Here is a 14,718-nt window from a genome sequence, read left to right on the forward strand (position 1 = left end):
TTGTCAAAATATGTGGCAATAGCAGCAATAGTAACTGTTAAATATGATTATAATGATGGCAGTGATAATGATTACTGCTGTAATTAACAAGCCACAATAAAGATCTTGCAATTTCCCGAATTAGCATTATTAAATACAATAAATATTGTTTTGAAGACAGAACACACATGATTTACAATTGCTTTACCACACTATCTCAATATTTTATCAGTCTTCTTACTGCTCCTTGTAATTATTTTCCTCACAGATTTAAATGCTTCTGAATATGTATATACCAGGTCTAAGTGTTAGTCGTCATTGACTAACTATTTATCTCACTTTAGTATCTGGTCTTCACCAACTCATTTTCCTCATAGTTTTTAATTGTATTATTCACTTCATTTCTGTTTCTCTTAATCCATCTTTAGTTTTCACTCTGCCCTATCATCTATAGAATTTTATCACCTGAAGGTAAGTATTGGTCAGACATTCTGTCTAATAATCTTATGAGGGAAATGAAAAAAGTAAGTTACACATTGTTATGGCAGGCCCAGTAACTTTCATTGAATGCTATACTACACTTCAAAGTAACCTAAACACGTGAAACTTATTTCAACATAGTCACCAAGATTATAGAAACAATGGTCAGAATGTACTACCAATCATTCAATTTCTCAAAGATAAAAATACACTGCTTGGTCAGGAAGCCACTCGATAACCACTATGTGAATGTCCTCATTGTCAGAAGATATGCAGTTTCTGTGAGTCAGTTCCTCAATTACCTACACAATGTCATCTGTAGTCAATGACGATGGCCCCCTCCCCATTGAGTATAACCCATTTCTGTACAGCCTCAGTCTAATTATTGTACCACTTCACAATGGCTGGATGTGACATTGAATTTGGGCAATATATTGCTAGAACTTCACAGTGAATCTGTGTTCAATTTAGATGTTTTGCCCAAAAGAATCATACTGTGCTCCATACTTCAACTTTGGATTACATTTCCAGTTGCATTTCACTTCCATGCTGGGATGCACCTGTCAACCATCCACAGCAGAACTGCGTCTGCAGGGCATCGAGAACATGTACTCTCCTCTGACAATGCACCTCTCTTGTTGCACAATGGTCTTAGTGTGGGACAACATGTGTGGCTTACTTTCTGAAGCCACCCCACTATAGTTTTTGAATGTGATGTTCCCTTTTGATTTAACAATTCTGATTATTTACATGAAACTGCTTTCAATATGTGTAGAATGCCAGAAACAAAGACAAATATCAGTGTCCTTCGAACAGATTACAACCCCATTCCAGACTCCACAGAACACGGCATGAATATTTATAGTAACTTAAAAATGGAAAGATTTTTACAATTTGAAACTAGGTTTGCTGAAAAGAAAATCACGTGCCACCATCGTGCAAAGGTGCTATTATCTATTTGCAGAATTTTGGACAGTTCATGAAATACAGATCGCCACATCCCTTGCAAAACCAGTAATAAATGGCATGTCGCACACATTCACCATTAAAGAAAAGTTTCAGAACATCAGTTTCATACAGAAGCATCAAGGTAAGCATTTTCTTACATTAAAAGGGACCACATTGCATTGAATGTTTGTCTCCAGGCCATGACACAGGGATTGTTCTGGTCCTTTGAGTAAAAGTTATGTTGCATCTGTTGTACAACCCAGATATTGCACCAAATGACTTACTCTTGTCTCAAAAGTAGAAGAAAAACACAGCAGATAATGACAATGGCATGCAACAGCTGATGACAGCTTGAAAGAGAAGGCATAATATTTCTATTGGATACAAATAAAAAAAAACACCTCTTAAGTAGACTCAAATAATTATGGGTATTGGTGGTGATTATATAGAAAAGAACCGAAAAAAATTCTCTACACACACATATATGCACACAATCATCAACTTAAATTGTGAATGTGATGCTTCAGGAATACTGTGCATCTCACACCTTCATCATCCGAATAATTCTCATATTTTGTTACAGGAGAATGAACAACAGAACAGAAGTAATAAATTGCAAATAAAATATAAAGTCCCAGTTCTTCAGCATTTCATAAGTTTTATATTATCTTATTCTGAAGCAGAAAAGTTGTGTGTATCTTGTCATTCTACTGATTAACTGTGTCCAGCAACTGTTACCCACACTTTCAAAGTGTGAGCTGCCATGAACTACACTGTATAAATGAACATAATACAGTTCATGTGACAACACTTTACAGAAGAACATATTGTTTCAGTTGTGCTATTATTCCTAAGTGCAGCACTGACAACATTAATATAAAGTGGTACATATACATAACAATTACATGCAGCATATCAGAACGTTCTTCGGTACAATTAATTGGACAAAATTTACACACTTACCAGTAAGACATCTCCCATTTTCTGACTTTCTTTTAATATGTGCTTGAAGTTTGATGTATCCATAAGATTACCAGTAAAATCAGCGCCAAATGTCCAGTTTTCTAATGTATGAAGAATGAACCTATCATCATTGATCATGCACGAGAGAGGGTTGCCTTCATAATATGGGTTGAGAGTTGTTGACAGCCATTTCCACTAATAATAAGAGTAATATATGTAGTATGCAAAAAAGAAGGCAATCCTTAATGTAATAAATTGAAATTAATGCTTGAGACTAATCTGTAACAATAAAAAGCATTACAAGATAAATAACAATTTCCTCCGAGTGTCAAATAGTCTACCTGTTATTTATTATTTAAAAACTCACAAGGTTTTTTTTTCTCCTCAAGACATTTGTCATGCAGTATTAAAGATTGGACAATTACAATACGTTGGGTTTTAGGAAAATTATACATAAAAAGTGTGCGCACATGTGCATGCACACTTATGTGCATAAAGTCTTCCAGTGCTCAGTACATAGTTCAGAGCATAGGCTAGCATTCCTCAGAACCATAACTTGATTAAATGTTAGCTGCACAGTAGATTACTTATTAAAGGTGTGTGGAAAGGAAGCAGAATGAGCCCACTACACAACCCCATGCCCAGTATTTTACAAAAAAACGTCATCTTGTAGAAATAAAGGGCTACTGTATATTCTAGTAGTAATAAAGAAGTAGGCTGTGCAATCTCTTTATCTGACAATATCAGTAATGTAATACTGTACTGTGTCAGGTTGAGCATGTAATGTTGAAAGTATAATGTAAAAAAAATATGCGTCCTTACTTTAAGTGATATTGCAGTTTCTACCATCTCTCTGTGCCAGGTCACCCAAAAAACCCAATATGTCACATATCCCACCTCCCTGTCCACAGACTGTGTATATGAATATTTATCTGTTTATGATCTGATTGGTCTTCAGTTGCTTGTTTCATAAATCACAGTCATAAAACTAAAAGGAGACAGAACGGATGACTACCGTAGCACTTATCTTCAGGAAGTGAAGTTCTATTACTACCTACAGACATGTATAAAAGTGCAAGAAAATATCCTAACTTTCAAAATTATTAGTTCTTTCCAGAATGAATTTTCACTCTGCTGCAAAGTGTGCACCAATTTGAAACTTCCCAGCAGACTGAAACTGGGTGCCAGATTGGAACTCGAACCTGGGACCTTTGCCTTTCACAGGGATGTGCTCGATTGACCGATCAGTGTGAGTATGACACACAACCCACTCTCAATACTGGCAGAAGTAAAGCTGCAAGAGTGGGTTATGAGATTTGCTTGGATAGTTCTGTCAGTAGAGCACTTGCCCACTTTTGTGGCACACAATCTTAATCTGCCAGGAGGTTTCATATTAGTTCCTTCTTCTGGGAGGTAGAAAGGAGAGTAGGTCACTGAGACTTCAGGATGAGAACGACCCCCTTGTTGTGAAGACATGGGAAGACAAAGATGAAGGGGGAGATATTAGAAATAGTTGGAGGTAAAAGATAATACACTGATAAGCATGTACCATTGTACTATCTATGATATACAACTTTCTCTGATACATCCCCCTTCATTTTTGTCTCCCCTTATCCTCACAACAAATGAGTCCCTCTCATCCTGGATTCTCAGTGACCTGCCCCTCCTTTCTAACTGTCCCCAACCCACCCCCTTTTCTCCCTGAGGAAGGAAATAATTGCTCTGAAAGCTATGATAGTTTTTCACACTTCTATTTGTCTATCTGCAATACTGGAATTTCATCTCCTGAAAGTAAAAACCAGCTAGCTATTCTCTCTCCTTGTAATTTTATAGTTTTCCAAAGAGAACTACCCTTTTGACACAATTCACTGGATACATATTACCATATGTTAACAAGCACAATGTGCAATGTTCAATTACACCAAATGCACTTAGCTCCCTGTTTCTGAAAATATAATCGGTAACAAGTTTACGAAAAATCCTACATTTGCACTAGTGTGAAAGTTCTCTTTTTTTTAATAATATCAACAACTGCATTTCCAAATAGTGTAGCACTGCTGCACCTTCTCTTCTTCATACACTGATAAATGATGGTAGATGAAATAACCCTGGCAGTTATAAAGATGATCATTAAAACATTACTATCTCAAGTGCACATAAGACAAAGAATCTGCTGTGGTAAAATGAGAATGCACGAAAGAATTATAGTGGAAATCAATCTTCTTTTGCAGCATCCTCCTCAAATGAAATGGATTGAGGGAAGGAGATAAATAATACTAGTATCGTGTATCCTTCTCTTTTCGTGATACTGTTGTTGGTGAAATATGAACATAGACATTAGTAATTGGCTTACATCCAGCAATGCTATTCTGACATTTACCATCCATTATGAACAACAGTACAAACCACCCAGCACAGCTGTGAACGAAGGAAGTGGATGTGAGAACACCTGGTATGGCAGATGGATCAATGGAGTCAGTTTCTCTTCATAGACAAGTGCAGGATTGGTACGATGACAGATGATCATTATAGAAGAGTAGGAAGATGCACTGGTACCAATGGCCATCTGGTAGAACGCAGTCCCACAGGTTCATCAGTGAGGTGCATCACATTTCCAGCTAACAGGTGTAAGACATGGTTTTATTTAAATGTATTTCATAATTCTACTTCTTTGAGTGACAACAATGAAAAGTGTGTTTGGTCATATTGTTATCTTGTACATCTCACTGTTGCAAAAATATAGAAAGTGTTTGAAATTTAATCAAATCCCAGTTCACAAATCTGTTGCAGTTTAGCCTCTCTCTCTCTCTCTCTCTCTCTCTCTCTCTCACACACACACACACACACACACACACACACGTACGTACGTTTACTTAATTCAATTTTGATTAATGCCACCAGAATTCCTTCAATTAGTTTAGAAGTATTTTCTGCCCTCATTTCTCTAAAAACTGGATTATTGTTCTTAGCCGTATACGTACAAACCCATGGAATCAACTTTATAAATGAGATAGCCCAGTCGTCTCAGATTTCAGAAGCAATTAACTTTAGAAGTTTATACTGGTCAATTCATAATTTTCAGTGTTTTCCCAGCAGTACGGAATGGCAGTATATTGTGTGTGATTAATGAGTGTAAAAGGAACAGCAAGTGGCGTGGAGTGTCTTCAGGACAATGTCTGTGAAGCAGAAGGAATTACTGAAAATGACAATGGATTGTGCAATATTTTAAGAGGCCTTAAATGATGTCATCATTTATTGTTGATATTGAACTTTATTTGTTCTTTTAATATATATTGCCAGTTGTTAATGAAGGCTCAAGGAGAGCACTTCTATAAATGAAATATGAAGTTGGTGAAAATAGTATAAAAAGGAAATACCCAACTTCCTTTTCTGCTTCATGTTCCTTGATGATCTGCACCAACGGCCAAGAAAATTATCCTCATTCCTCCGCAGCCTCAACATCATCTTTACCATGTTCTTCACCCGGTCCTCCTCAGCTCAGCATGTCACCTTCCTACTCCTTGACCTTCAGTTCCCTCATGGTTCCGTCTAAACCTCTGTCACGGCCATTAACGATGAAGAGTACTTTCACTTTGTTATCTGCTGCACTTTCCATGCTAAAAACTAACTCCTGTATAGTCAGCCTACTTAAATGTGGCACATCTGCAACGTTGAGCAATAGCATGACCAGTATGCCGAACACTTTATAAAGGGCTTCACAGACTGGCATCATCCTTACACCACACCTACTCCCAATACCCTGCCACACGGCATCGTACACCTGTGGGAGATCTAGCAACAAGACTTGCCAAGACACCCTTCCAAAACATCCCATTCCAGTCATATAACTGGCTTATCCGATTCTAACAGTGGCAAGGTCACATGTGAAAATAGTCATATCATATATCAGCTCTGCTGTAATTGCTGCAGATCATATTATGCATGCACGACCACCAACCGGCTGTCCAACTGAATGAGCAGTCATCATCAAATTGTGTTCAACACACTACTAAGCACAACATGCTTGATTTCACTGAGAGTTTCACACTACAAGCCATCTGGATCCTTCACAACACTAGATTATCTGAATCATGTAGATAGGAGTTACTCTTATGATGTATATTTTGGTCCCATAATTCTCCTGACCTCAATATCCATTAGCACCTGCCCCACACCCACCTTCCACTCCTCTCCCAAGACCCAACTTCATTCACCCTTCACTCACTACCTACTCTTTGCAGTCTGCCTCTCTTTCTTTTCTGTCTCTAATATGTACCATGTTATCAGAATGACAACATAGCTGGTGAGGCTCGCGCGTGCGTTTGTATGTGTGTGTGTGTGTGTGTGTGTGTGTGTGTGTGTGTGTGTGTGTGTGTGTGTGTGTGTCCACTCTTCAGTGATTTGTTACCTTGACTCCTTAAATATCTATACAGGAATAGTGATGTCAAGTACTAGCATGTATCGGTATATGATGGACTGAAACATTAGTGATGAACAAGAACTGAATGTACATCAGATGTTCAGTACATGGTTGTAAAATAATCTGAGTATAAGAGAGGAGTCAAAAATACATATTATACCATTAACATTACTGAAAAGTGTTGATCCCATGTGAAGTCTAAGGATTTACCTGCTGATGAGAGATTAAATGCTAACAAAACCAACATAATTCAGGGTGTCTACGTGGACAAGAAAAAAAAAATTCCCGGATTTTTCCCGGTTAAAAACACTATTTCTCCCGGATGAAATTACGTATAAAGAGGGTGAAAATATATCCGTGTTAAGTAACAGTATACTTTCCCTCGGAGCTGTAAAACGGCAGAGGACGTCCCAGCACCTTAGGAAACGAAATCCAGGAAAAACAATGTGTTTGGAAAGTTGTTTGATGCGAGACAATATGTACAGAGTTTATTTTCGTATTGCTATAGTATATACACAAATTCCACAAATTACAGCACAGTAGTTTCCGAAACTCTAAAATAGAGATTGCGTTGAGCGATGCCCTTTTGTCAGCCAGTCATAGTTCATGTCACGTGATCTCGCTAGCGAATGACGGTAGTTATTCAGAGCACGAGACCTACGAGAAAGACAGGCCGCGGCGCTTATGTTACGAAGGTAGGCCGAGCTCGCTCAACTCAGCAAAGTGCGTTTCTACACCAGTTAACTCGTAAGTAGAAGTTTATGTACGAACGAGAATTGCATCGTCTATTGGCATCCACTGTTATTAGTCCTACAATGATAGGAAGTCCGTGGGCCTACTAACAGGCTCTAATTTGGCAATTAAAATCGTGACAAAATGATTATCAGTTGCGTATAAAAGTAAAGTGTTCTGGCATGAAGAGACTTGTGACATTGCTCAGCAACACATTATGCACATTTTTTTGAAGGTCAATTACACTTTTTGCCATTGATTGCATAATGTTTTATCTATGAAAGAACAACATTAAATACGAAAACTAACTTGAAGGTCAGTCTTTTTTTAGCGTGTGTTAAATGTTAAGTCATATCAAATACAAATGTGCTGGTAAAATTTTAAATAGTGGCATAAATGACTTACCTTCTGGGCCCGACATTTTTCAAATAGCTGATCCTCAAAATGTTACATTTCGAATGAGAGTTATAATGCCCTGTGATTTAAGAAATTCACTGCACATTCTCACACGTAATATAAATCATCTTGCGTGGAAATTTACTGTGAAAGTGACGCATCTCAAGCCACTATTCGTAATATTTTCTGGTCATCTGTTACAAATGTAAAGAATTGTGACATCACGCACATCGAATGCACGTTAGTTGTTACAGACGTATTGCATAATCTTCGACCTAAAGCCTTTGACACTTTTCGGTGTCGGCAAACTGGTCTGTGCATTGTGTAAATTACCCATTTTGTATGCAACTAAACTTTTATTTTGGTGTTATTCTCTGATTTATGTTTCATTGCTGCAGTATTATTCAGCAGTAGTGGACTAAAGTTATTTGTCAGCGTATCAGATCTTACACGTCAAACCTACAAAACTTTAACTAAAATCTAAAACAATGAAAAATCCCGGAATTCTAAAAAATTCCCGGGTTTTTCCCGGATGTCCCGGGGCGTATACACCCCGTAATTAAATAGGAAAAACTTCCTATGTTCTGCAAAATTTTATTTAATTTGTCACAAACCAGCTCTCAGCTTCTTAGGCCATTGCCAGGCGACAACTGAATGTCACAATGGCAGATAAAATGATGTGTGACTTACACAGACATTATTTATGCAGAAGATACAAAAGACATAAAAATGAAGACATGTAGAGAGTAGTATGTAGGACAGTATCACCTTTTTTTTAATGTCACACAGAAATAATTACATTAAGTAAAAAAATGAAAGAAAATCTTTATTGTGGAGATGAACTGTTTCTCATTTAATCATTGATGCTTCTTCCTCAATTTTGTCTTTAACCTGTATTCTAAGGAGAATAATTTTGTAGCCAAAAAACACTGTCCAACAAACAAAACACATACTGCATGGTGTATATCTCCTTGCATCTCTCAGGTTGACTCTGCTCCCACAGCATAATTTGAGAAGTCTACTCTGTATTAAAAGCATCCTTTTGCTGAGGTGAGACTGTTGATGGTCTTGTGGCCCCCAGTAAGGAAAAATGTGATCCATTTCAAAGCCAATCATCTGCCTTGGTGCTACCCACTATGACCAGGGGCTCTTCCCTCAGTGATGGCTGCCTGGGATGGAAATTGTTGCAAAGGATCCATGTGATCCATACATTATGGGCATTCCTAGTGAGTTCTCAGCTCAGGCACTGACAATGTAATCCCGGTATAGTTAGTGGGCTGCCACAATTCTCGCTACAAAAAATGGATGTGCTGCAAGCTAGATGTATTACGTGAACCATTCTGCATATGGCTCTCATTCAAAATGATAAAAAAATCCATTATTTTAACTGCATTTTTTGAAAGGTATATGTGTCTTGAATGTTGGGACGAAAAGGCTTTTTAATCTGTGCATTACAAAAGTTTCTACAGCCCACTGTTCAAAGTCAGTGTCACAGTCACCGTGGGACTCACTCAGCCACAGACACCTGGCTCGGGTATAAAACTTGTTGTGTCGTGATGCACGTTCACAAATTGTTTTATACTGCAGTATGCACGCAAACATATTCGCCAAAAAAGCTGAGAAACAACGTATGCAGGCTGATGAACACAGCATATTCAGCTCAGCCAGACTGGATTATCTAGTCAAGAAGGAGGGAATTTCTCTCGAGGAACAACTCCAGTTAGAGGAAGGGTTCATGTATGTTCCTGAAACTGCAGAATAAACGTAAGTAATGAAAACAATTTTTTTGGTCAAAACATAACTTTTGGTTCGTCATATTGAATTAGCCATTTTGAATTTTGAAAATGTAACTTTCAGATTTGTGTTCAGTGACATCAAAAATATATAACAATAAGTAATTTTTCTTGCAAATCGAACTAATAAAACATATAAAAGTTTTTCCTAAGCTTTAAAGATGTTCTTCTCAAGAAACAATTTGTCAAAACTGCCTGCAGCATAAAGTAAAAACAGTTTAACCTATTAACTTCTGCCTTTGACCCCTGAAAAGTAAACACTTTTCTTGGGAGCTTATACCTATAATACATGAAATCTGTTAATATTAAATATTTTTTTGTAAAGCTATAAATAGTTAATAAAACCCCCAAAAATCAAGCCCAAAGTTCTAGCTGGCCCTGTATCATTAAATTTAAGGTTATTTCATTGTGTTTAGGTATAAGTTCCCATAAATTTAATGTAGTATTGACTGATATACATTTTTGATTTCAGATAACTCCTGAGGTGCTACACTGCATGCAGTCTGTGAACTTCAAACTCACAGGCCCTTGATCAAACTACAATTACAGGTGTCATTTTGTTTTGTTTTTGTTGTTTTTTTTTTTTTTCCACTGAAAATCTAAAATAAAGCTCAAAGTGCGATCAATCGTAATCCTCAAACAGATCCTTTGTATGTCTTTTCATTGTCTCAACAAAAAAAAATCCTATTTTTTGCTCATTTGAATGAGAACAGGTGTTAAGCTGGAAACCCACAGTAAGTGGGATGCACACCATGTTGGAGAAAGAAGGGTCAAATAGTTGCAAAATTAGGCAGTAAAAAAAAGGAGTAGCAAAACCTAAACAAGAGCCACATCAGTATTGAGGAGGCCATCCAATAAACCTGAAGTATGAAAGAAAGAAGTAGTCAGAGAATTAGAATGCCGCACAGGGACAGGTGAAATGGTTCATTGCACATGACCCCTACGGTCAGACATATTTAACAGACATTCTCATAAAACTACTTATTTCAAAGGATGAATATATGAAAACAATGAACTGAATGCACCAAAGGTATCAGCTGATTTTGTTGCTTATGTCATCGAATATCAACATTATTCGGCAAACTGCTTCACAATGATTAGTAGCAATTTATACATAGTTTCCTATTCTGGTAACTAGTATGAACACAGGGCATAATTTCAGTCACCAGGATACATAATACATTCATTGAAATGAATAACTTGTGGATCCAATTAACTATCATGACTGTAAACATAGAGAAGAAATCGTTTCTTATTGTTTCTCAGAATTTATCATCATCTTCAAATGATAGTGTGGCTTCATTTTAACCTAAAAAAAGAATTAGCTGGTTTTCACTCAAGTAATGTGCCTACAAAGTACCACCCATCAATACTGTTTATAAACTAGTGCAGCAATAATTAAATATATCTGAGAAAACATGTGATGTCCTTATTAAAACTAAAATATTGAGTGAAAATGGATATCAATGAAAGGACCGAAACAACTTTCAAGTGGTATGAATATCTTAAACCTAAGTGTTGGGAATTTATTAATAATGAGCTTTGGTCTCAATTTTCACTTAGCTGAACAATGTTGAAGTGTAGTCAGATAAATTGCACAACTGACAGATGGATTTTCAATTTTACTAAATCACACAATATAATTAAAAAAAGACATACTCAGGTAATGAAACAACAGTTATCAGAATCCTTGATATACTAAATGAGAACATCTTGAGACTAGTGTAGTTAAATGTTTTGAACTATCACACACTTCAGACCACCAAGAAATTTTCATAAACAAAAATAACATACTTGGAAGTTTAGATGAACAACACAGAGCAATGTGGATTTTACTTTATCCACATGGTGAGAGCAAGTTAATAATCACCCATATGATTATTAATAATGACTCATATGATTATGGTTGGGTACAGCCAAGAAGGCAGGTGCTGGGGAGAAGTGCAGTGGCACAGCAGTGTACTGCGTGTTGCTCCAGTCAATACAGTCATTCGATCATTTAAGTCTGTTTCACATGTTGCCGAGTTTACTTTGAATATTTAGTGGGGATTTCTTCTCCAATGTATGTGTTTTGCCAGTTATATTGTTGGCAAAGTGCTTGTTATGGCTGACGGATCAGAAAAGTGCCAAGTGTTACAAAAAGAAAAGCAAGACCTATAGCATTCCAAGTGTTTAATTTTTTCAAAAGAAAGGCTGAAGATGATGACTCGTTGCCACATGGCACTCATCCCAATGTTGCACACAGCAGGTAAGAACAGCTGAGGCATGTGGTATGGTACTGACAACCATGCAGAATCTCTCTAGTGAAGTGAACACTTTTATCAAAGCCAGTGGGTAGGCATCTTATAAATCACCAGGAAAGCGACACAATCATAAGGAAGAAGTAGGCATCTGGATGATTTTTCTAAGATCATTTTACATCCTACAATATTCAATGTGTGTTTGAAAGGCGAATAGCCAACTGCAAACAATTTAGGTGCACAAACAAAAGAGAAGTTGGATGTTAACAACTGTTGATGAACAATGTTAAAAATATTAAACAAAATAGGCTTTTGATATTGTTAGATGAATGATAGAAGAAAATTCCTTATGGCTCACAATGTCTGACTGAAGTGTGAAATTAAAGTATAAGTAGAATATTCTTTACTAGGTGCGCAATGTATCCACTGGATTGTGAAACTCTTTAAAAATTACAGTATTGCTACGTGTGTGACCCACAGCAGCCCATTCAGCTGACAGTGTGTGGTGTGCATATTGTAAGACCTTTAGTACACACACCATCAGATTATTTGACTTATCGCTCTAACGAAGTAGGCGAGTGTCTGCAATATGTCTCGTGGTCTTATCGTGGCGTGTTTATCTTCTGCCATTAGGTTAGATGATAGAAATGCCACTTGCACGCTTAGAGTAGCAGATTGACGGTGACCAACTTTAAACAGAACTTGATTAATTTTCACACACATTTATTAAAATAATAACAAGCATAAAAATTACTTAACTTGGTTCTGGATGCTATTTACATTTGACAATCTGAAGTTCCTTTGGTATTGGTACGTTAATCTTATTCTCACATATATCTCTGATACTTGACAAAAGTGTCTATACATTTATCTTCATGGCTATGTACAGGAATATGGTAATCTTATTAGGCACAGACTGAAACTTGCTAATGACTGGTGCAGACAAATGCAGCCTGGTACAGACTAATGCAGACTGACTAATAGGTGGTCTGTACACTCATTATAGTACCTCGCGCGTTCATGTATCACTGCGCGAGTGTGATCCGCGAGGAGAAAAGGTTCTACGTTAGCAGCAATCTCATTGGCTGCATTACATATTAATACGCGGATCGGCGGAAGCAGAATTTGGTCCGTCTCTATGGCAGCGCCATCTCGTAGCACAGAGACGGACGAGCATTGCACCTGCACTGTTGTGCTTAGCGGGGCGCGCTCTAGTGGGACAGTTGTGTACGCGCTGACTACGCAGAACTATATACACAACACAGTGTAATGTTGACAGCACAGAAACTGAACTGGCAGCATTGCAAGCATTCTCTCTTTCTATCTGCACAGAATGCTTCGCTACCTGCCTTGGCCCACTGGACAATAAGGAGGCTTCATGTTCGATATTGTATGAAAGCAACAACTTAAACTCATCAGAGGCAGTTTGACATGACTTATATGCATTTTAGAGTAGATTCTCAAGAATGCTCACTTCATATCTTTTAAAAAAGGACAGGGGGGCCAGCAGGGAGAAGCAGGTGATTGAGGGAGGGTGGGAGGGGATGGAAGACAAAAACAATGATTTTGTGAACAGTAAGAAAGTACTGGAAAGAAATGTATCATGCTACTGTATAATGGTAACATTTGAAAAAAACTCTGTTTTAGTTTCTTGCTGTCTCCATCAAAATTATCTACTACTGTTAGTTGTTGGTTGTACATAAACAACCAGACAATGTTTTTTTCCTAAGTGTAATTATCTTTTTTCATCAAATTGTAAATGCATTTTGAAATGGTTACTTATGTCGTTATCAATTTCAATATTGTGTGAGAAGTGTTGTATCTACTGGTTACTCACTAAATATTACTCTCTAAAACCTAGTAACATGCACCAAAACACTGACTCATATTAAACAGAAATGATGTATTATACTTACACTGAGATGTTTGTTCAGCTTCAGATAGTGGTTCAAAGCTGCTATAAAAGCACCAGGGGCTTCACAAAGGTGTAAGGAGTTAAAACAGCCATCAGTGTTGGCTGACTCGGGAACCAAATCATAAGTAGCCACAATTTCATAAAATTTGCACCATGCCTACAAAAAATTAATAAATAACTTATGAACATGTTCAGTCTCTTTCAAATGCAATTAAATCTGTACATTTCATTATTTTGTGAATGATTTATATTTGAAACTATGGTCCTCAAAAATTTCTTCATATTTTGTACCACTTACCTGCTTTTCTACAGCAATAAATTAAATTGAGAATTATAGAGTAAAAAGTCAGATCACCTATTTCCATGGGAGAAAAATTGGGAATTCACACCTAAGAACAAGAACTATACTGACAGATGATGTCCAGTCTTCATATGCAGGGAGTGATGTGCAACAACAATACAAACATAGTGAAATATTCATCTACACGTGCGCACAATAGTATTTTGTAATTTCCGTACATTTCAGAACTGACATACAATGTCATTTAATAAACGAATACATGAACAACTGCAAACCATTCATCAAGAGTTTAAACAAAGGCTGTGAAAGCCACTAGAGCATGGTGTTAATCCTGGATAATCCAATTGTCATGCACTGAAAACGTGGTTTAGTCCTTCGAATTTAAGTCTTAGATCTGTGAATGTAATAATCTGTCTGGTAGCAGTGTTGGTATGAAAACATACACTTGGTGGTTCATAAATGTCACCAAATGGCTCTTATTTGGAAACATGTGCTATACAAATGGGAGGTGATATTTTTCCGTATTGTGCAGTGACAGTTGAAAGAACAAA

The 14,718-nt window shown here is 37.1% G+C and overlaps 1 protein-coding gene across 8 annotated transcripts in view; it reads right to left on the reverse strand.

Annotated features, from left to right (window-relative positions):
- Positions 1 to 14,718, reverse strand: part of LOC126262232 (cap-specific mRNA (nucleoside-2'-O-)-methyltransferase 2) — a 275,061-nt gene that overhangs the window by 146,087 nt on the left and 114,256 nt on the right. For all 8 annotated transcript variants that reach the window (XM_049958694.1, XM_049958697.1, XM_049958700.1 and 5 more), the window contains 2 exons: positions 13,868 to 14,023; positions 2,371 to 2,565 (listed from right to left, as the gene is read on the reverse strand). In XM_049958694.1, coding sequence (XP_049814651.1) covers positions 2,371 to 2,565; positions 13,868 to 14,023 — 351 coding nt within the window. The remainder of the gene's footprint in view (positions 1 to 2,370; positions 2,566 to 13,867; positions 14,024 to 14,718) is intronic.

Source organism: Schistocerca nitens, chromosome 6 (genome assembly GCF_023898315.1).
Source record: "Schistocerca nitens isolate TAMUIC-IGC-003100 chromosome 6, iqSchNite1.1, whole genome shotgun sequence".
NCBI classification, from domain to species: domain Eukaryota; kingdom Metazoa; phylum Arthropoda; class Insecta; order Orthoptera; family Acrididae; genus Schistocerca; species Schistocerca nitens.